Genomic DNA, 22,338 nt, shown 5'->3' with positions numbered 1-22,338 from the left:
TGGATTATGATCTCTGGGGTTTTTTCTGGGGTTCAGAGCAATGCTGCAGCAGGATGCAGAGCACTGCCTTTAACTCTGTTTCCCCTGACGGGGCTGGGAATTGAGCCAGAACAGGGGAGAGAGGTGTGTCTGTGACACTGAGCCTTCAGCCGAGGTGGGTGAGCTTAGAGCAGACATGTGCTTCTGGTCTCTGAGTGCAGGAAGGGTTGGTGGTCTTGGATGCAGTAAGACCTGGGAATCGGTCTTGAAACTGCACAGCTGGATTTTTATGGCAACTTTTACTGCTGCTTAATTGGACGATGGCAGAAAGCTACTTCTAGCTAGCAATTGTAGCTTAATTCAGCTACAATCTGAATTTAGTGCCTGGGATATATTTGAGAGCGGTGATGGGCCACAAAGTAAAAGCGTGTGGGTGTCACAGGAGCAAGGTTTTGTTGTCTTGCAGCAGTCAGTATCTCCATATTGCAAGGTCAGCTCCCGACACCGTATGCCTGGCTTTGTGCTACCTGCCTGGATCTGCAGTCCCTTGTGCTTTCAGTCACTGCCTGCTCAGATCCATCTCCTGAGTGACATTCTTGCCCTTTGCACGGAGTGTTCCTTCATTGGAGCTGAGCTAGGGGTGTTCTGCTGGCTGCTACAACAGGGAGCAGCCCCTTGTGTCTGGCAGGCCTCTGCTCAAACTGAAGGGAGGAGTTTCCTGCTGCTCTGTTACATGGCTCAGTGAGACTAGAGTTAGTGGTGTGTCCAGTCCTGCTTCCCCTCCTAGCCAGGGCTAAACCAGCAGCAGCCCTTCTGGCAGGTGAGCTGCCATGACCCTTCCTGCTGGAATATCTGCTTCTCCTGACTCACACTTCTGTGGGTTTCACAGAACCCAGGGAAATTCCCCAGATATTCCAAGCACAACATCACAGCTCTCTGGCATTAATTAGGAGCTCTGCACTTAAGTCCTGTCTTTAATCTAATAAACCTTTCCAGATGGGAGCAAGTTCATCATTGGGGCTTCAGAAGAAGCCTTGCCCTGACTCTCACTGTTCTGGTGTGTGTTTTCTCACCCCTCAGAAGTGCCTTGAGCTGTTTGGTGCTCCCTCAAAAAGCTTTCAAATGTTTTGAGCCTAACTGTTTTCCTCACCAATCTCTGTCATGGACTGACAATCACTGAAAAGTTGGTGTTGAAGCCGTTCTGCAGAGTTGATAAATCATGGTTGGTGTTAAAAAAGCTGGACTGTGCTATGCAAATAGCTTGTCTTTTCTTCAGGAAGGCCTTGCTTTTAATGGAGGAGCTGTGTGGCCTGAGTCTCTCTGTTCCTTTCTTTTACCACCTCTGTGAATGCTCATCAGAGGTGGCCAGGCAGTACACCTGAGAAAAACAGAAACTTGTACGTGTATGGACTTGAGCTGTTCAGTTTAATCCCAGAAAAATGGACACATTCAAATGGAGCTGGCCTGGGACCAAGGGTGACCTGGGACTTCAGTTCTAGGTTTGTACTCAAGCAGCCTTGGTGTGGCTCAAATGCTTTGAACTGAGAGCGAGGGGTCCCTCTTCTCTGCTGCCCTTCCAACATATAGAAGGGCCCCAGCAGCAAGGAAATGGTAAATTTGAATGTGAAAGGTGCCTCTGGCTTTTTGAGCCCCTCCTACCCCTTCTCTCTAATAACTTTCTTCCATCCGTCTTTAGGGATGTTGCACGTGTGTAGAGTGTCACAGGCTCTGTGTGTTTTGAGGTTGTGTTTTCGTTACATGGACCGTTGTTTTTCTCTTCTTCAATGCCTCTCCCTCGGGCAATGAGCAGTAGATCTTGCCCTTGCAGGGCAATCAGCTAATTAGTATTCTTGTTTGGGTGGCCACTGCTCCCAGCTCCCTGCAGAGCAGTCAGGCTTGCTCTGGACTGCAAATTAATATCTCAGGGGTTTCTGGTGGTGTTTGCTATTTGATTTTATCAAGTGTTTTGATGGGCAGGAAGTTAATTTTCATGATGTGTCCCAAAGTAAAAAAAGAAAGTATTTCTTCCCTGCAAGAGAATCGTCCTTTACTTGGAATGTCCTCTTTGAGATCCCAGCAATTAGGTTCTCCTGACTCCTGGTTATTTGGTACTATTTATGTTGTATATTTGGAGCACGTGTCCCAGTCTTCTCTCTTCTTGGGATGAGAACTCATCAGGTTGCTGCTTTATCTTTTCTGGAAGACTTTTCTTCCTTTGCACAGCTTCTCTCTCATGGTTATGGTTAGCCTTACTCATTCCCAAATAGTCTCTGCTTGACTTCACAGCTTTCTCTTCCTGAGGACTTTCTGGAGGAGGTGTATAAACAAATGTATTTTCTTGTATGGAATATGTCTTGGGAGGATTTATGTCTTTGCAACATAACCTGGCAGTAGGACAGTTTTGGTTTTTTTTTTTTTTTTTGTGGCTTAATTACTTAAAATACAACCATTTGAGAAGTGTCCTTGTGCTGGAGTGAAGGCAGTATCCTGCCAAGGGTGTGGGGGTCTCTGGCTGTCTCTGCCACTGCCCACTGTGCGGGGCAGCCCATGCCCCCCAGCAGCACCTCAGGCTCCAGTTCTGGGCATCCTCTGTTTAGCTGTTGGGGAAAATATCTGCTGGAGGCTGCTCATCTCCCTGGGAGCAGCCCTTCCCAAACGGAGCAGCTGCTCTGTGTGCCTGGATTGTGTTTTTGGAGCGCCTGTCTGAGCTGTTTGGGCAGAGCTGAGCTCCTCCACAGGATAATGAAGAATTGCGCACGGAGTGCGAGCGAGCTGTGGGCGCTTAGGAAAGCCGTGGGGTTGTTCCTTAGGAATGGAGGTTATCCATGAAGCTTGGGAGATATTGCCAAGAAACAAAATCAACTTTTCCTCTGTGTTTCCCACCTCAGTACCCTCACTTCTTGAAGAGAGAAGGCAACAAGCTTCAGATCATGCTGCAGCGGCGGAAGCGGTACAAGAACCGAACCATTTTAGGCTACAAGACCCTGGCTGTGGGATGCATCAACATGGCTGAGGTGAGCTGCTCTTCACACGGTCTGCTTACCCATGTGGATATCTTCCCTTCTCTCCAGACCCACTGTTGTCACTTTCCTCATTGGGAAGTACCTGGCAGGATTTCAAATAGCTGTCTTAATAGCTGTAATCAATATTCACAGGGCAATGTTTTAATCAGATTTTATTACTGAGTGATAATATTGAGTGTTTTCTGCCTCATATCTTAATAGCTAAAGCTTTCACAAGGATAGCTTATGACCTTTTGAGGGTTTTGTTATTGTTTTAGTGGCTTTATTAGAGTTAGGGGCTCCAGATCAAAAGTGCAGAACGAGACAGAGTCACTTGGGCAAGCCTTCCAACCCTGAGAAGTGGTAAAATTAAAGCAAGATTTGCTGTGCTTCTCAGTGCCACAGTATGAGAGTTCAGGATTAAGTAATTTCTCTCATTTTGCTTGAAATGCCTTGGCCATTGTTATTTCATGGCTGTTGGTAATTTAGGTGGAGCTCTATTCATGAGAAGTAAATGATAAAATTAATGCTGGAGTCAAGGATGGATAAATTATTCACAAAGGCTTTCTGAATGGCATAGCTCCATGCTTTGTTCTTTCATGCCCTGTTTAATCTCTGCTGTTTCAGTGTCTGAGTGTTTAGAAATGGGCTTAGCAGTAGCAAGTTCAGTTTAACACCAGTATTTTTCATCAGACTGCATTCTGTCAACAAATGACTTTTATCCAAAATAAGCTAGTGTTGTGCTGTGGTGAATTATTACTATATTAAAGAATCCACTCTAAAGACTGCTTCTCTTGTGCGAGTGCAGCTTCCCTCAGTCTTGCAGTGAATGGTGAGCTCCTTATTTGAATTGGCCAAACGTGTGGCGTTGCAGCTAACATTTATCCTGTACTGTTTGATTTGTTGGACAGCTAGGAAATAAATACTGCTGTAAGGCAGAAAACATGTGGGCCCATTAATTAGATCATCGTTGAACTTCCAAGTGTTGGGAATTTGCTGCTGCTACATGTGGTTTTTCTTATGTCTGTTTGTAATGTCAGCTGACTGGGGTTAGGAGGTCAAAAATGTTCAAAAGTTCACCATGTTAGGAAATAGTTGCTCTCCAGCTCATCTGGAATATTTATGAAATTGAAGTCTTCAGGAAAACAGATTTTACAAGCCCCCCCCCCACCCTCTTTGGAGGTTATAGGATGATGACCCCTAAACTCCACTGACTCGTTTCTTAAAAGAATATAAAAAGTTCTCTCAGCTGTTGAAACAAAGCAGTGAATTGAAGTAGAGAGTGAGCCATTTAAGAGCAGGAGGACATATGTTTCTCATCAACTCAGGTCTGTGTAGGTCCCTGTGAGGAGCTGGCAGAGCAGCCTGGTGTGTGTTGGAGAGCTGATGCGCAGGTGAGGGGATGTGCTCGCTCACTCTGGTGGGGCAAGAGAAGAACACAAGATTATGGGGAGAAACCTCTGAGCTGTGAGTGGCAAAGGAAGGAGAAACCTGCACCAAGATGTCCCTCTGCCTCCACCACTGACTTGTTTGTCATGACACCCTGCTTCATTGTCCCAGGGTGGTGGCCGGTTTCTCTGAGATTCATCTGTCAGTTCTCTAGAGCAAAGGATATTTTGCTTTAGGAAGCACTTTACATCTGTGTCTCACCAAGAATTTTTGCTTGTTCTGGCTATTTTGCTGGTTTTAAGACAAAATTAAGTTCCTTAATTAGGTTTTCAGAAGGTGGGTAACTTGATAATTCAAATCAGTACCGTGCTGGGGAAGCAAATACATAGTAATGAGGTAGTCAAGTACTCTGCTTCAAGGATGAGCTAATCAGCTGTTAAGCTCAGAATGTTTCTTGTTTCCTTCCATCACTTTCATTAGTAGTCAGATAAAATCTCAACTAGCCTTGTGTATTGGCTGCAAGGGGCTCCTGTGGTTACAAGGTCTTGGAAATGTAGAGTAACTCCATTAATGTAAATAACTCTTGTAGTATGCAAATGATACAAGTCTAAATGCATTTAAATGCAGATTTGTACTGCCTAATTTCTGTCCCAGGTCATGCAGCACCCTACGGAAGGTGGCCAGGTTCTGAGCCTTTTCAGCAACATCAAAGAGGCTCCACTGAAGGTCGCAGAAATATGGATCTTCTCGTTGTCAAGTCAGCCAATTGACCATGAAGACAGCACTATGCAGGCCAGCCAGAAAATCAAGTCTACAGGTAAGAGTCCAACCACGTTCTCTGAGGACCAGTGTCTTCCTGAACTGGCTGGAGTTAAACCCCACCTGGGCTTGGATGCTGCCTGGGACAAATGAGGGCTGGTTTGCACAAGTTGCTGTGTCTATAAGTGATCAGTGCAAAGAAAACTCACTTTGCAAAAGTGTTGCTGGGTAAGCAGGGAGTGTGACAGGAGTGAGGGATTTTATTGTCAGAGCTTCTCCTGCATGCCGCACCACACCTGAGCCATCCAGCAAGGGCTGGCTGTGTCCTCACCAGTGTTCTCCCAGCATTTCTGGTGGATGTTTTGAGAGCCTGAAGCTTCTCACCTAGCTATCAGCGTTGTATTCGGGAGATTCACATTTAAGCTGCTCTTCCATCTTCTTCTTCCTCTGAGTATTCTACAAGAAATTTCATTTACTTTGGATGAGACCTGCAGACTTGCAGCATGTTTTGCTGGAGATGATGGCCTGGCTTAATAAGTGTAAATCCATGATGTGCACTGTACAGGGAAGTCACTGGGTTCAGACTTGTGGTGATGTTTTTATGTGGTACCAGCCCTCTGCTCTCTGCTGCAAGAGTGACCTGCTGAAGGTCGTACACGTAGGTGTTTGTGTGTTGTTGCCTGGGGCCGGGCAGCTCACCTGAAGGGTCATTTCCATAAACGTTTTCGACTCTGTCATGTTTTACTTGCCCCTTTAAATCAGTTAAGCCCATGTTGGAGTGCAAAGTAATTTCCCTAGTGCAGTGATTTCCCTTTGCTTGCTGCTGTCTACCAGGTGGTTGGTTCTTTCCAGGGTAAAAGGAGGAGGAGCCTTATCAGTGTCCTGGTCCTTTCTTCTTACTTGGTGTGTTTCTCCTCATTCCTTTCCTCCATCCAATTCCCATCTCACTCGTTCTAGCACGGATAGATGCCTGCTAGTTTATCTTCTCCTTGTGTGCCCCTGTCTTGATTTGTGACTTAGCTGGCCTTTTCTGCTCCTGAGATGAGACCGTGCCCTCACCTGTAAGGAGTTTCACAGGATCTCTCCCCTCTTTCCTTCCCTTTCAGACAACTATTCCGAGGAAGAGTACGAGAGCTTCTCTTCTGAGCAGGAGGCCAGTGATGATGCCGTACAGGGCCAGGTACTGTTCAGGGCATGGCTTCTCCCTGTGAGCGCTCCGTGGAGCATGTGCACTCCCAGCTCCTGCTTGAAACTGAAAGCCTATTTCTGTATCTAAACCATGCCAGTGTGAGACTGTTACCAAGTGTTCAGCTGCAGTGGAGAAGGCCTGCACAGTAACCCATTTCTTCTGTCATGCTGTGATTTATCTGTTCACGTGTTTGGACTTGAGCTCCCTGAAAAAACATTGGCATCCTTGTGCTTCTCTGTTTAATGGTCAGGGCATCATTTGATTGCTTCTCTAGTGCTCATTGGATTCAAAGAGCCCAACTGGATCCCCAGCTGTCATTAAAGGGCCAGTGGGGTCTGAGGCAGCCTTTAGTCTTTAATACCTTTTGCACAATAGGTCCTTATGAAAAATCCCCTGACTAGATGTGAGATGCTTTTGAGTTTGGGTCTTGCTTGCCTTCAGACTCTGGCATCACCTGCCTTTCATCTGTTAGAGGGTACTGAGAGAGGGACCCACCAAAATGTGGGGCTATGACTGTCCTTGTTCCTTGGATGTAGAACTAGGGCTGTTTTGCTTCTCCAAGCTGTTTTTCCTGTCCCTCCAGACCTGTGTCACTTCCTTCTCCCTCTACCATCGTAACTGCAATTCAGGCAAGTGCTGGATGCCTGGAAGAGAGAGCAGCAGGGTCATCTTCATTGGAGAAAGGATTTTAGCACTTAAATGCTCCTATGTCTCAGAATCACAAAGGTAACACGGGAATCCTCTTTCTGTTCAGGATTTGGACGATGATGAGTACGAGATGGGGAAGCCCAAGAAGCAGCGGAGATCGATAGTAAGAACGACGTCCATAACCAGGGTCGGTGGAAATTAGTTTTACTAACACTGATGGGGTTTGGCCAGGATGGGCAGTGCATGTGGCTTGTGGGAGACAAGACACTCTGGCCCAGCATGGAGCTTGGGGGCATGGTCACAGCACGTGAAGAGGTAGAAAAAGGAGCCAGTTCAGGCCAGTGGGACCATCCAAGGTGTGTGCGTGTCTGGATTGTCCTTTGGCTGCAAGGTTAAGGAGCTCCAAAAGTCATGCAAGTGTATTCCACCCCCATGAAGAAGCCAATGCAGGATCCATGCTCATGTAAGTCCTGAAAGTAGCTCTAAGTGAAGAAGGAAAGCTCTCCTGTTTGTGCTCTGCATGGGAGAGGCCAGCGGGAAGTTCTCAAAATGAAGTGGCTTAGTCAGGGGTTGGAGCTTGATGGATAAAGTTCAAGTGGTGCATGAGGTGCTGAGGCAAAAGAAGTAGCTTATTATATATATAGAAGCTTTAGAAAGATGCATGTGGCTGTCCACCCTCCCACACAAGCATGAGTGTGCCTGCAAAGCTGCACTTGTGTGGAGCAGGGACTTGTGCTTCACCACACCATGGTCTAAGGCTGTTTCTGAAAGCCATGTTTTCATAAAGGTCTGAAATGAACCCTGTTTTGACCTGAATATGTCACTATAAAAATCCTTTCTATGAGACCAGGAGTGTGCTGGTACATATCCTTGGTGTCAGTGTTGTTTTGGTGCGTCAGTGACCAGTCAGGACAAAATCCACCACTTGCTTATTGAGCGAGGAACTCTTCATAGGAGTGCCTTTCTAGCCCTGACCTCTGGGCTGATGCTGAATCTCCAGCTGGTGCAAAACTGGGTTTGGTGATGCCGGTTAAGTTAACAGCAGCCCAGCTCCAAACCAGATCTCCTCTCTATGAAACCATTCAGGCCAGCAAACAGCTTTTGCCGTGTCACCTTAGCTGCTGCATGCCGAGTGTCCTCTCTCCATGGGCTGCTGAAGTGGTCCCAGGTGTTGTCATGCAGGGTTTTGTGTGACACCGTGAGCCAGAGGAGAACTTGTACTATTGTGAGAGCATCTCGGCCTCAGGGATGCATTGGGAACAGGAACAGGGCTGTCTTGGGAGAATGTGGTGGGTTTATTTCACCTAGGCTTCAGCTGTCTAGAAGTGGCTGCAGCTGTAGGATAGGAATTCAGAGATAAAGGGTGCAGTTTGGGGTCTGGGTGAAGTGTCTGAGGCCAGAGTTGGGAGTAGGCAGTTGGGCTTGCAAGAGCTGGAGCAACTTTCTTCACCTCAGAGTGGTCTGGTGCCAGCCATTTCCTTCTCCCTTTCCTCCTGACGCAAGGATGCCACCTCAAATGCTCTGTACCAGCACTGAGACCTGGAGCCTTGTCTTTTTGAGAATGTGCACATCAGGTTTGTCTATGACAGGCAGAGAAGGGCTGGGCAGCTCCTGGCAAACAGCTCTCAGCTCTTTGATCCTGCAAAAGGGGGAGCACCTTGAGGCGAGCAAGCACAAAGGGAGTGCAGCAGTTTGCCTGGTGTTGTTCTGGCCTTGGTCCCTGCTGTGTCCAGGATCTTGGAGTATGATTTGAGAAACATTTGCGTGATGGGACAAGTGCTGAGGATAAGTGCCCCAGCTTTTCACCAGTACTGCTAGTGAAATAAATGAATCTGCCGTGGAAATTCCCACAAAAACGCCCCCATGCTTTGGTGGTAAAAATCACATTTGTTCTTGGGGTCAGTGGATAGTTGTCTATGTTGGCTCACCCTCATTATGAATCAGGAAAGTTGACTGTCAGGTGTTTTCCAGGAAGGTATCAAAAAGGCGCAGGGAGATGATCTGGTAAATAAAAATTGTTATCCGTGGTGTGTCCAACCAAAAGTGGAGTGCCACCTTTTGGATTTATAGTGCTCGTTGGAGGAGGGGGCCCTACCAGTTGGTGGTAATGAAATTATCATGAGTGTGGAAGAGCAGATTCCAGTGTAAGAGCAGCAGAGAGGTGGTCTATGGTGCCAGGTGGTGTTTGATTTTAAACAGCAGTGAAGCACCAGTGTCAGATGTGTCTGGCTTCTTGCAGGCTGGGAGAAAACAGCTCACTTAATGCTTTACTTACGTAAAAGTGTCTTTAACTTGCAGCAACAAAACTTCAAACAGAAGGTTGTGGCATTGCTGAAGAGGTTTAAAGTGTCTGATGAGGTGAGTAATTTCCTCTGTAAACCTTCCTGCCTTGTGTGCTGCCCTCTGCTTGGTGCATCTTGCTTTAGTCTTCAGGAACACTCTCCTGCTTCCTCTTGTTCCCTTCATCTTGTTTTCAAGTCCACAGTGGATGTGACCTTTCCTTACACCCTGGCCTTGCAGGGAGGCTTGAGGGCCAACTTCTAAATGTCAGCAAACATTTTCTAGATGAAGTTTTATCAAAAGCGGATTTTGGCAGCCGTGCGCGTACCCATTAGTTTTGCAGATTGCTTTGAAATTATCTTTGACCCGTTCAAAGGCAAATAGTCCAAATGGTGTATATTGCTTGTGAAGTTAAAGCCCAGCCTGTTTGATCATCTTACTAGAACAGCCAGGCAAGACAAGAAAAACTTGGATAGGGAGCTCAATCCTCAAGAGTCAGCTGCTTGGTCAGAGCTGAAAAGGATGAAACAGATCCAAAGCCCAGGAAACCTGTGTAACATTAAGTATCTAATACAAAAACAGTTAGCAGCTCTCCTTTGGCTGCGCGGCTGTGTGCTGATTCTGTGGCTTGTGGGAAAGAGTGAATAACTCCTCGTGCTTCCTTACTCTTGCAAGCAGTCCTGTTAGCTTTGCTGTTCTTCCCAAGTTAGCTCGGCCGAGTCAGCACCCACAGCTGAGAGCTCAGGCAGCCGAGCTGCTGCTTTTCTGGAGCTGCCACTCAAAAAGCCAGCTCTGGGCTGGGCACAGCCCCTGCTTGCTCCAGGCTTTATGTGAAACAAGTTCAGTGTGTTTGTTCTCCTGGCCTCGGCGGTGGCAGCGGGTCCTCGTCCAGGTTTCAGGCGCCTCCTGTGGACATTTCTGGGTATCAAATCAGGAGGTGTCAAGGCGACTTTTTCAGTAAAACCCAAGGCGGGCTGTCCTGTTGGGAATATTGTGATTTTTGTACTGGTTCTAGGAAAACTGAGACTCTTCTGGAGCCTTTTTAGAGCTTTGTTTATAGAATAGGGTTGAATAATGGACATAACCAATGGTTAAATGGCACATTTCTGTGTATGTAACTCCTGCTTAACCAGGCATTGACAAGCTTGATCCAAGACGAGCATTTCTCATATACTTAATCATCCTTGGATATGGTATCCTAGCTCCAGGAATAGAACCTTATTCCCAGCACTGGGGTACTGCAGTCATGGGGGGAGCACAAGGTGATGTGGCATCAGTCTGGCTCCTAGCAGAGCTGGTGATACTTGTTTTTGTCCTGTGTAGGTTCTGGATTCAGAGCAGGACCCAGCAGAGCATGTTCCAGAGGTGGAGGAGGATTTGGACCTTTTGTATGACACGCTGGATATAGAGAATCCCAGTGACAGCGGGCCAGAAATGGAGGATGATGACAGTGTCTTGAGCACTCCAAAGCCAAAGTTAAAGTAAGTGTGAGGCAGCTTGTGCTGGGCCAGAGAGAGACCATATACGGTGTCAGATGTTGGTTTTATACCCACCCTTCCATGCTCTTTTTTCCACTCTTGACGTGGTGGTGTTAGAATGGGAACGACAGCTTGTGATCTAGAGGAAGTGTGTGTGGGGTCTGACTTCCCTTCAGTCTTAGTTCTTCCTTGTTCCCTTTGCAGATATTCTGCTGCCCTGCCACCTGAGCACAGGGAAGGAATTGGTGGCAGGCAGGCAGAGAATTGAGCTGTACACAGTGTTTTGAAGAGGTAGTAGAAACAGGAAGGAAATGTGTGCTAAGGCAGAAGTAGAGGCAGGGCTGAACAAGGCACTGTCTTTCTGGAAAGACCTTTCTTGTAATAACAGCCTGTGTGGAAAGAGAGTCTTTGCAGGGATTAAGGAAGCAGAGCTGCAGGATACAAATTAATTCCTCAGGACCCAAAAGCATCGACTACAGCACACGTAGATGTGCTCAAGGCTGTTCTTGAAGAACTCGTGTGGGTCAGTCCCAGCACTGCAGAGCTGAGCTGGGGGTTGCTGGCTCAGAGCAGATGCAGAGCACTGAGATAACAGAGCTGTGTCACATCTCTGCTCGTTAAAGACTGAAAATGTGAGACTGAGCTGCACTCCTGCTTCTGTCTGGTGTGTGGTTGCATGCTCAGGCCCTCAGTGTGTGATGGCTCTGAAACAAAGATTTATGGCACTGACCACTCTAGCTGGTCAGTACAGCATCTGCTAAATCTGCTAATTACCAGGTGTCATTATGTCCTCATTAATGTTGAATAACCTCGTTGGCCTAAGAATAGATTCTGAGTCTGGAGAGACATGTTAGACCTGTTCCCTGTCAGTGAGCCAGATGTCACGGGACAGCAGTGGAAATGGTGGGGCTGCTGGCGTGTAAAGGTGTTTGGTGTTTAACCCAAGATACCAGCCAGTTGGTAGGCCCTACCTTGAAGGGGATTTGAAAATAGATGTGTTGTGGTAAGCAGCTGCTTTGAAACAAGCCAGAATGTTTTACTCTGCATGCTGAGAGTTCATATCCTGTTCCCTGGAGCTGAGGAGCAGACTGTTCTGGGATATGTGTTTGCTGGAGTAATGCTGGAATAGGAACTTAATGTGTGTGGTCCTGGGGAGACACTCTGTAGATTCCTAGGTCCAGTTCTTGTGTTCATATCTTGAAGAGGATGTGATAAATGTTGATGGCTTCGAGGCAGGTTTTTCCCACGACAACAAAAAATCAGTTCCTTACATTGTAATTGAGTCTTGTAGCCTGATGTGATGAGCTGCCTTTTGAGTGGAAGCACAATCTGATTGTGTGTGCTACCTTATCTTACTGAGCAAATGTGTAATTGGAGCCTAGGGCTGGCAGCCAAATCCAGATGCAAGCTGGAAACAAGATGCATATTAGCCCAAGAGTCACTTACCCAGGAGCAGAGGGTTGGGTAGCAGTAGTTCTACTTGCTGTATGTCAGTCAAAAGCTAGATTCAGGAATGCCTGGACTTTCTGGCTTCTCTTACTGTTCTGGACACCCTCCTCTCCTTTCAAAAGCAGCCTATGTACTGGAACTATTGGGGAGCAGTAAGACCTTCAGGGAACTGTCATGTTGCTTCACTGTGAATGTGGTGGGCTTGCCTTGTCAGTGTTTTTGGTAATAAGAAATGGGTTTTACTTTCCTCATTCAGACCTTACTTTGAAGGACTGTCACACTCCAGCTCTCAGACAGAAATTGGTAGCATCCATAGCATCAGGAGCCAGAGAGAGCCACCAAGTCCTGTAAGTCACATTTCAAGTGTTACCTATCTGCACTGTCTCTAATTGCATGTGTAAATTAAGGCACCCTGTCTGACCCCCTCCAGAGATTTAGATGCAGAGACAGAAATTTTCTGCTAAGGAAACCCGTTTGGATTTTTTGGGGATTGGGGATTTTTTTGGCCAGTTTGGGGTTTTTGTTCCATTTTCTTTTTTAATGCAAATATTGTATTAACTCAAGGGTGCATCTTCGGGTTATTCATTGAATGCTTGCTGATGGTGTGAATAGCTTCAGATTCCCTTTTGCCTGAAATGACTGCCAGGATGGGAGATGTTGCCTGGGAGTTTTGGGGACTTCCGAGCACTCTGTGGAGGAAGCTTTTCTTTGCTGTTGTTGGGCTGCTTTTCCTGGTGGCTGACAGTGAATGGTCAGCAGCAGCTGAGCTGCTTTTCTCTTCCCTCCTGGACGGGCATAAAGTGTCAGTCCCACCCCAGAGCACTTCATTGCCTCTCCCGTGTGTTGCGCATCAGCTTTGCCGCATCCCACACTGATGTGTGCAGTCCTGGTGTGAGCAGGGAGCACTGCTGGCCATGCTGCAGAGCTGTGTGATGTTTAAATGGAGAGGCATCCGTTCTGAACAGCCTGACCCAGAGAGCGTGGCTGGAAACTGTGCTGGTGCTAAACCTCCTGAGGATTTTTCTTCTCTCAAGCAGGTAGAAGTGCCTGAAAAGACAAAGAGTCTTGGAACCAAACATGCAGGCGACAGTGTTTCTGACACTGTCCCTTATGTAAGTTGAAAATGCACTTGTTGACCTTCCTGCTGTGAGTTTGGGTGTCAGCTGTGGGCTGCATTCTGTGGGATGCATCTGTCTGTCCATGTAGCTGCACGTGCAACACAACTTCCACAGGTAACATCAGCTGCAGTGAAGATAGCACTGAGTTCTCCTCCTGACCGTAGTTTGGAGGTTCTTGTCTTTCTGCCTTTTGCAGGTGAAATGCTCTGTTTGACCTTTTGTTCAAACAGCCTGAGGAAGGCTGGCCCAAAGTTTGCTACTGAGCACGTAAAGGATGCTCAAGGGTATTCCATTTTATCAGACAGAAGTATTACTTGAAGTTGAATTGGCAGAAATCAAGCTGGTCCTAGGGTAAAAATCCCAAAGCTCAAGTTGCTCTGCTGGGAATGTGGGGTGTGTAACACTTCTCACAAGTCTTTCTCTCTTACCTAGTTCATTTGGGTAAGACGAATTCATCTGCATTGCGTGAGGAAGCATGTCCCTGGCTTTGAGCTGTGAGAGTGCCTGTTCCAAACAGCTTTATCTAAATGCCTTTCCTACCTCCAGCTCCTTTGTGAGGCAGAGCTGGGAACGGGTAGTCCCAGATAGCCACGACTGGTTTCTCCCTTTTGCTGGTGAGGGGGATGTCTGGAAGAGGCAGGCTCAATGTGCCCCAGCCAGAGCTGAGCTCCCAAGGTGAGAGAGAGGGGGAGGGTTTGTTCCTGGTAACTCTGTTCCCTGTGCTTTTGCAGGAGTCTAACCAGCAAGCTGAGGTCCAGGAGGCTGAACTCCCCACTCCAGATGTGTTTGTGGAGAAGCTCCCACCCAGTGGGAAGATCACAAAGACAGAGTCCCTCATCATCCCATCTACCAGGTACAGGGGGACAGAGCTGTGCCTGCTGCAGGGCTGCTCAAGAAGTCATGGACAGCATACTAGGATTTGGTCAGGGTGGCCTTAAGGAGGCACTAAACTGCAAGGACACCCTCCTTGTGTTTGGGCACTTAAGCGATGGGCCTGGAGCGCTTGATAAATGAATGCCCAGAGGTATTCTGTGCTGCTTTGGGGTGTGTGGCTGCAGTTTGTCTGGCTGGATCTTATTATGCTGATGTAGCAATAGCAGAGAGGTAATGTGGGTGTTAGCATGGGCTGTGGAAGTAATCCTGGGACTCCTGGGAATGTGCTGAACTGTGTGCTGTATGCTGCCAGAAGCAGAATCATCGCGTCTCAGGCTAGCTCAGATCTACGTGCAGAATTCCCCGGCGCTTCTGCTGACATTACTGACGTTGCCAGGCTGGGTGATGGGGATTTGAGGGCTGTGTCTCACTCAGAAATGTGCCAGCCCTGGGAATGTAAGCACATCTCTCCCTCCAGCAGGTCTGAAGGGAAGCAGACGGGGCGCCGGGGCAGAAGCACATCCCTGAAGGAGAGGCAGCCGGTGCGGCCGCAGAACGAGAGAGCCAACAGCCTGGACAACGAGCGCTCCCCAGACACCCGGCACCACTTACAGGTGTGCACGGCACTGCTGGCTCTCCAGCCACTCACACTTCTCCTCTCTGTCTCCTTTTCCTTCTGGTTCAAACTCTGTCCCTGCTGGGAAGGAACTGGGCCCCGCAGCTTCAGGAAGAAGGGAATTTATGTCTTGGCTAAAATTTTATCTTCCTTCCAGTCTGCTGGGGTTTGCCAGCTTGTAGCTTTGTCAGCCAGCCATAAACTTGAAACACTGGAACAGATTGTTAGAATGAGAAATAAAAAGGGATGTGTTGAGGAATTACTCCTTTACTCTGAAATAAGGCAGATTGCTAGGGACTGTCTTGTGCACAGCATACGTGCCATGCTTTTGTTAGCTGTGGGACGCACTTATTTCCCTCCTTGATGGAGATTGTATCTGGCCTTTACGAATCTTCAGTTCTTGGACTGCTGTTAGTTGGTGTAAAGTGATGTAAGTAAAAGTGCCTAGCAGAAAGAGAAATGGCCAACAAATCCACGGTGGCTAATGTTGAAGAGGCTGCAGAGTGTCAGTCCCAGCAGCCCAGTGTGCCTTTGCTGGTGGGTTGACTGGCCAGCATGCACAGCCACCTCATCAATTGCCAGAGCTGGAGGCTTGATGGTTAGAGCTGACACCTCTTATGTGTATCCCTCTTCTCTGTGTCTTTATTTCCAGATCCCCAGGAAAACAGTGTACGATCAGCTAAATCACATCCTGGTTTCCGACGACCAGCTGCCAGAAAACATTATTCTTGTCAATACATCTGACTGGCAAGGCCAGGTAAAGGCAGGAGACGTTACCTGGAGCACAGTTCTCCTGTGCTGTCCCTCCTCAGGAATGGACAGGCCTTGAGCTCTGCAGTTCCAAAGTAGGTTCTGCTGCCCTGCAGAGTGTTCAGTGCCCACAGGCTGGATTTGATCTGACCAGGAGATGCTGGGATCCTAGGAAGCTTTTCCACCTGAGCCTTTCCACAGAGCTGTTTTCTCCTCCAAGCAATGCCGTTCCTTCTGGTTAGCAGCACACTGGGAATATGACTAAACCCTTGCACTCAAAAGCCTTCTAAATTGTGGTAGGCTGGGACAAAGGAAGCAAGGAGGTCTGACCTTAGGGTGGTTTAGGCTGAGATTTCTGAGCGTAGGTAGTGAACAGGAGAAAATATTTCAGGTCAGCTCTGTAGCCACGTACCTGTGCTTGTGATTGCTGACTGCAGGAATTGCCCCATCCCAGCTGAGTGATAGTTGTTTTAAGGAGAACCCTGAGCAATACTTCCTTTTGCTGACAACATGGGGCAGTTTGTTATGGGTTTGGAACAAATTTTGCTCCTTTTGGAACCTTGTTCTGAGAAAGCAATAAAATACATATGGAAGAGGACCAATGAACATGTGCTGGGTGGCTGTTGTCTGGGGAACTTGTGCCAGGCTTGTGGAGAGAGATTGTCTGGTTTGGCTTTCTGCTTCTGGGAGAACTGGGGTCTCAGTGTGTGAGAGAGCAAAAATACCATCTGAGCTACTGGTTCCCCTTTCTCTGTACTTGGAAGACAGAGAAATGCCTTCTGGAGGTGGACGGAAGATGTTGTAGATTATCTTCCAGGGGTTCTGGCAGCTTGTGCCTGCAGTATCAGAGGGCATGAAGGCTATGGACAGGGGTGTGTAGGTCAGTCCTGCAGAAATTGAAAGTGTGAGATAATTACTGTGTGCCATAATTGTGTCCGTGTGTACCTGAGGTGTGTGGTGTCCCCATCAGCTGCATGGAGGGGAAACAGTCCTTCATGAGGAACATGTGTGTGATGGCACCCTTCCCTTCCTTCAGTGTTTAAGGGTGGGCAGAACTTTGCGCCTCTTTAAAATGGAAATCAGAGAGATGCAACTGCACTTCCAGAAGCAGGCAGGTAGACAGTGCCTGCTCTTTCCCAGTGCTGTCTGCTAAGTGAATGGATCTGCTGCTGCTGCTGCCCTGCCCTCTGTGGCTGTAACAACTGTGCTGCTCTGGAGCTGTCTTTGCCGTGTTTGGAATATGGTGTTGTGTCTGTCAAGAAGATGTTGCCGTTTTTCCAGAAGGAGAGCTTTCCTTTGGCTGCTGCGCAGGGAGGAGGCATTTGTGAAATAGCCTCCTAATCACCTTCAAATCAGACACAGGGAAGGGTGCCCAGGAGTGGGTGTGAGAATACTCAGGGAGGTTGGGGAAGGCAGGTTTTCTTCTTGTGACAAACTGTACCAAAAAAAAAAAAAGGACTCTAAAATATTCTGTTCTCTCCTCAGTACCTTTCAGATGTTTTGCAAAAGCACACCTTGCCAGTGGTCTGCACATGTTCCTCTGCTGATATTCAGGCAGCTTTCAGCACAATTGTCTCCAGGATACAGAGATAGTAAGTTCTCACCTTGCTTGTGTTGTCTCAGCCCTAAAAGCCTCTCAGCTGCTGTGCCCCAGGACTCAGGGATTTAATTTCTCAAGTGCTGCATGAAACCTTTCCTGTCTCCTCTCCTGAAGTCAGAATTGTGCGGCTCTTCAGCTCTTATCCCCACGGGGTACTGCTGTTCTGCCCCCTGTGGGGGCATACAAGTCACCAACAGCAGTGATGATCAGAGATTGTGCTTTGCAGGCTGCCTCATGGGTCAAGAACCTTTTAAATAGTTCTTGCTCTCCCTTCCAAGCAATTCCCAGATTAATTCCTCGGTTCCTGAAGGCACCCCCTACTTACCTGCTGAGGGCTGTGGGTACCTGAGAGTCTTCTCTGACCCAGCAGTTAGTAGGTACACCTTAACCTAGATAGTCAAGCCCAGCCCTTTAGAATATCAAAATGTGCAAAAGAAGGAGCAGGGAGACCAATTAAGAAATTACTGAAGAATGTTGTGTTTTATTAATAATGTTTTAAGCTGCTGAGAATTGTTGCAATATTGCCTTGTGTATTGAACAAAGTCTCTTCTGCTATAATTGTTATTAACCAGTTGGGGGTTTTTTTGCTGCTTTTTCGGAAATATGTGTTTGAAGGCACGATTACAAATATGTTTTCTCTTTTTCTGTCTAGCTGTAACTGCAATTCACAGCCTCCAAACCCAATTAAAATTGCAGTGGCAGGAGCCCAGAATTACCTCAGTGCTGTGTTGAGGCTCTTTGTGGAGCAGCTGTCTCACAAAACCCCCGACTGGCTCGGCTACATGAAATTTCTGATCATCCCTCTAGGTAAATAAGGAATGGTGTTTCTTCACAGGAAGGGGAATGGGTGAAATCTGCTGTGTTCCCTCAGGAGAAGCCTTTCTGGAGCTTTTGCCCTAGGTTAAACGAGGCAAATTGTTACATGACTGTGTAGTGCTGGTGTTGCTGCTGTCGTGTGAGTGAATTTCACCTGGAAGTTCCTGATGCCCAAGTCTGCTTGTAAGCCTTTTGTTTGAAGCAAGGGCTTAAGTACTACCTTCCCATGCAGGGAGACTCTTATGCACAGAATATTGTTCTCAAAGCCCTTTTCCCTGGCTGAAATGTTAAATTCAGTGGGCACAGTGTTTCCCAAAGCAATAACTGATGTGGCCTCCCTGAGCTTGACTCAGAAAATGTTAATAGAGGAGGGGTTGAAATTTTTTTAAAGGCTCTGAAACTGCTGAGAATTTGAATTATTCAAATTACATGCATCTTTTGACCTTTACTTTACGTGCTGGTCTGCTCAGGTTTTTCCCTCAGTTTTCCAACACTTTATCTCTGTGCTCCTTCAGCAGCTCAGCAAGCCTGCGTGGCTGGCAAGTTCTCCAGCTTGGATTGCTTGTGCTGAGGGAAGCAGAGTGGACTGATAACAGCACCAGGGGTCTTCTTGCAGTCAGAAACATGAGGAATGTTGTGGTCCAAGGCCTGGGAAGCAGGGCAGTCACTGGTGCTGTGGGCAGGGACATGTGGGCAGTGCTGCTGTGGTCCAGGGCTTGACTTGTGTGGACCAAGCACTTAAGAGATGGAAACAACAGGACACTTGAAAAACACTTTTTGCTGGTGTTTTCCAGTTTTCTGGGTTGAGGAGCAGCTGATGGCAGTTCCCATAGGAATCAGAAGCTGCTACCCAGCACCATGAACACTGGGGTTAGGCTGTCCATTCAGTGGTGGCATTTGCAAAAGTTAAATAAAAAAGGCAGAGGAAAAGAGCTGGATCCTTCTGTAAAAAAAAAAAAGGCATTTAGTTTCCAAAGTGGTTGGCAGGAAGAGAAGAGAGAGCTCTTTAGGGAGTAAAAACAGCAACAAAAAATTAATTTCTGCAAGGTTAAATGTGCTTTGAATGAGAATCTGTGTCTGAGACTTTGCTACTCACTTGCTGACTGTCTCCTGGCCTCAGAAGTAGAGTTTTCTGTCCTACACTTTTTAATGATCTGAAAATACTCTTTCTTTGAAAGTGAAACACAAGATTTTACTAGTGTGGGTTTAGGTCAATTTTTTAATCTTAAAACTTTCTTTTGTAATCAAAAAAGAAAAAGATTAACCTGGCACTTTGATAACGAAATGCTTTAGAACTGTGAATTCTTTTTATGTTCTACTTTAAATATAGAAACTTCTCTAACGGGGCCTTTTCCATAGAAGTCTGCAGTATTTCCTGATCGGATCAAGTGCTTATTTCTGGCCAGCTCTCTGGCAGTTCATTAAAGTGATTGAGGAACCACCTCTCGTTTCTGACAATTGAAAAAGCACCCAAGACAGAACGGTGACCATGCCATAAATGTCTTAAAGGAAAACCTCTCTGCTGCTTGCAATACCTTTGAACTAGCATTGGTGAACTTTTTCCATGGATGGTTTTACCTTCTGAGTCCACAGTTACACACTCCAGCGGCAGGAGGGTCAGCCTTCAGTGGTTTATTAGCAGTCAGAAATGCTCAGTCTCTGTAAACATGTGAGCTGGGAGATTCAGTCCTGCTCCATGCCACTGATTCTTTGGCTGTAAGACTCTTTACTGTCCAAAACACTACATAAACAACTGAAGAGAGGAAAATAAAATAAAATAAAATGTTAGGGGTTATTTGGGTTGTTTGGGATATTTTAACATTTTATATGGCTCCCACGGGTAGAGCCTTCCTGTTGATTGCTTGTTTCCATGTGCAGTGTGTTTTCCCAGCATGTGGGAAAGCTTCTCCAGTGCATGGTGCAGAGCTGTGCTGTGTGCACTGCTTAAAACTCCACTGCAGGAGAAATGATGGGTCCCAGTCTCTAATGACACTGAGGGCAGCCCAGAGGGACCTCCTGCTTTCACCTCTCTTTGAAGTCTGGAAATCAGCTTGGAGGTTTGGAGGACTGAGACAGTGGGTTTATTGTTTGGGGGGTTTTTTTTTCCACCAGAGCTTTCCTGGACCATGGTGAGTACAGTTAAGCAGCTGGGGTCATCTTGATTGAAGAATCTGTCAGGTTTCCAGTTACCAGCTGGTGACTCAGCTGTTGCGGCCTCTGGAATCGTGGCTTGATGTGCGAATTTGGTGTGCAGGAAGGATGAAAATAATGTGATTAGAGGAATTCTGAGGCTGCTTCATGGCTGACTGCGAATGTGCTGGACTGGTGCTGAGCATGACTGCTAGGTGGTGAGTGGGAAGGGTGATCCTGGCACACCTTTCCTCCTCTGTTCAAAGACTGTAGGGGTAGTTGCTAGGAGGTGTTGTCTGTTTTCGGTGACACAGATGGCCTAAAATGAAGGTGGCAAATTTTTGCCACCTCCCAGGGCAGAGTTTGTCACTTGACCACCTTCCCTGTCCTGCTCAGTGTAAGTGTGAAGTCAAATCTCCATGCAGGGCTGGAGGCTGGACACACAAAGCTTCTGCAGGGAGGTCTTTCCATGCCCGTGGAGGAGCTGAGCCACAAGGCTCAGAGGAAGCAGGGACCTGCTGCATGTGCCAGTATTCACTGGATCTCTGTAATCTGTAATCCTGGATCTCTGTTTTCTGTCTCAAATTGCAGCATCTTTATTGAGCTTATAGCCCTTAAACAAGCCTCCCTGGGTTGTATTTCCTGGCTGGGGGGAAACTGCCTCTTCTCAGTGTTCCAAAACAGTTGTGGGGTGCAAATGGTGCTTGGAGGAAGGGGTCTGGCCCCTCTTGGCAGAGGTGGCCTGGCTATGGTGCAGCCCATGGGCAGGAAGGAAAAGCTGCTTGCAAAACTGAGAGGCTGACATGGAGACCTGTAGGGCCTTTGTGCCTTCCAAATCATTTATTTCCTCAGCAGTTTCCCAGTCCTGTTTTCTTTGGCCTTTTAAAACTTAATTTGTTAGGGGGAAAGCGTCAAGTGAAGGATATCAGTGTGTTGAGGCAGTCTGCACCGGGAAGTCTATCTTCATCCTCTTGTAGAGATAAGCTGGACTAAATGACTTGGTTATAATTGAAGAAGTTTATTTCTGAGGTGTCTAGTGTGGTTTTGATTTTGGAGTTTAATTCCTTACAGATCAAACGCGCACTTGCGTTCAGTGCTGGAGAGCACTGCTGTCATGTTTTCCTTTCTTTCTTAGGCTCTCATCCAGTGGCCAAGTATCTGGGGTCTGTAGATTATAGATACAACAACTTCTTCCAAGATCTAGCCTGGAGAGATCTGTTCAACAAACTTGAAGCACAAACCACTGGTAAGGCTCTGTGTCTGTCTGGCCTGTGTGGGATGAAAAGCTTGAATGAGTAATTTTAGCAAAGGTCAAGTAAATACAGGAGGAAGGAGACAAGTGTTTTTGTTCCTCTTTTCTCCTCACTCCACCGCATTCCCATTTCAGATGCTGACCTTTCCAAGTCTTGCACATGGTGGTTTGCAAACAGTTATTGGCTCCCAGAGGCACTAACTAGCTGCCTCTGAGTCATGCTGTTCTTACCTAGCTCTCAGCTTTGTTCTTCGATGTGGAGGTCTCGCTGCTAAGTTCAGTACATTGCTTTCCTTCGGGAACTGTGCAGCCTAAAACGTTTGGAAGCTCTGGGAAGATTAACTTCTGTTAGTTGTGTGTGAGAAAGATCCTGCCAGCAGACTTGAAAACATCCTCATTAAAGAATTTTGTTCTTCACCAGTGTGATAGCAAGTGGGAGCTGCCCTGGCTCAGACCAACAAGTTCCTGTTCTGATCTGAGTTTATTCTAGGCCAGATTAAAGCCTTACTTCATGTTAAAATACTAATTTGTTTAAGATATGAATGCTTACAGTTTCTTCCTCCATTTCTTGAAGAACAGAAAGAAACTGGAGGAAGGAGGATTTGCAACATTCAGGGCTATCTGAAAGCTTGAGATTTGACACTGTTGTGGGCAGCATTGCCCATACAGAAATTTTATTCGAAGGAAAAAGCTTTGAAGTTAGTGTAGCACCATGAGCATGGGGACATTGCAGTGTGGTTCTCTCTGTTGGAATTGCAGAGTTCCTGAGACTCCCAGGATGCTCCTGGAAGTCCTCTAGGCTTCAGAGGAGAGACACCACTTCATGGGTAATTGTTCAGAGCTGTTTCCAGCAGATGGGGGACATGGCTGGACAAGCCCTGGGGCAGCCTCATCTGAAGGTGAAGGCAGCCCTGTTTGGAGCAAGAGGCTGGACTAGAAATCTCCTAGTGTACTATCCAACCTACACTTTCCCTTAATCCTGAATTCAGGGAAGAACTGGTTTCCTTTAT

The 22,338-nt window shown here is 47.1% G+C and overlaps 1 protein-coding gene across 9 annotated transcripts in view; it reads left to right on the top strand.

Moving 5' to 3' along the window:
* PACS2 (phosphofurin acidic cluster sorting protein 2) overlaps positions 1-22,338 on the top strand; it is a 76,207-nt gene that overhangs the window by 30,747 nt on the left and 23,122 nt on the right. For 2 of the 9 annotated variants that reach the window (XM_066192013.1, XM_066192018.1), the window contains exons 4-17: positions 2,868-2,993; positions 5,025-5,187; positions 6,236-6,309; positions 7,073-7,153; positions 9,265-9,324; positions 10,570-10,727; positions 12,430-12,520; positions 13,211-13,285; positions 14,023-14,144; positions 14,646-14,778; positions 15,433-15,537; positions 17,016-17,122; positions 17,783-17,937; positions 21,212-21,322. In XM_066192013.1, coding sequence (XP_066048110.1) covers positions 2,868-2,993; positions 5,025-5,187; positions 6,236-6,309; positions 7,073-7,153; positions 9,265-9,324; positions 10,570-10,727; positions 12,430-12,520; positions 13,211-13,285; positions 14,023-14,144; positions 14,646-14,778; positions 15,433-15,537; positions 17,016-17,122; positions 17,783-17,937; positions 21,212-21,322 — 1,561 coding nt within the window. Of the gene's footprint in view, positions 1-2,867; positions 2,994-5,024; positions 5,188-6,235; positions 6,310-7,072; positions 7,154-9,264; positions 9,325-10,569; positions 10,728-12,429; positions 12,521-13,207; positions 13,286-14,022; positions 14,145-14,642; positions 14,779-15,432; positions 15,538-17,015; positions 17,123-17,782; positions 17,938-21,211; positions 21,323-22,338 lie in introns of all 9 variants that reach the window. The other 7 variants (XM_066192010.1, XM_066192017.1, XM_066192019.1 and 4 more) reach the window with 6 other exon arrangements.

This window comes from Chamaea fasciata, unplaced genomic scaffold (assembly GCF_029207755.1).
Source record: "Chamaea fasciata isolate MVZ Bird 193981 ecotype frontalis unplaced genomic scaffold, bChaFas1.0.hap1 SCAF_10, whole genome shotgun sequence".
NCBI lineage: Eukaryota > Metazoa > Chordata > Aves > Passeriformes > Sylviidae > Chamaea > Chamaea fasciata.
This window is presented reverse-complemented; position numbering and strand designations above follow the sequence as displayed.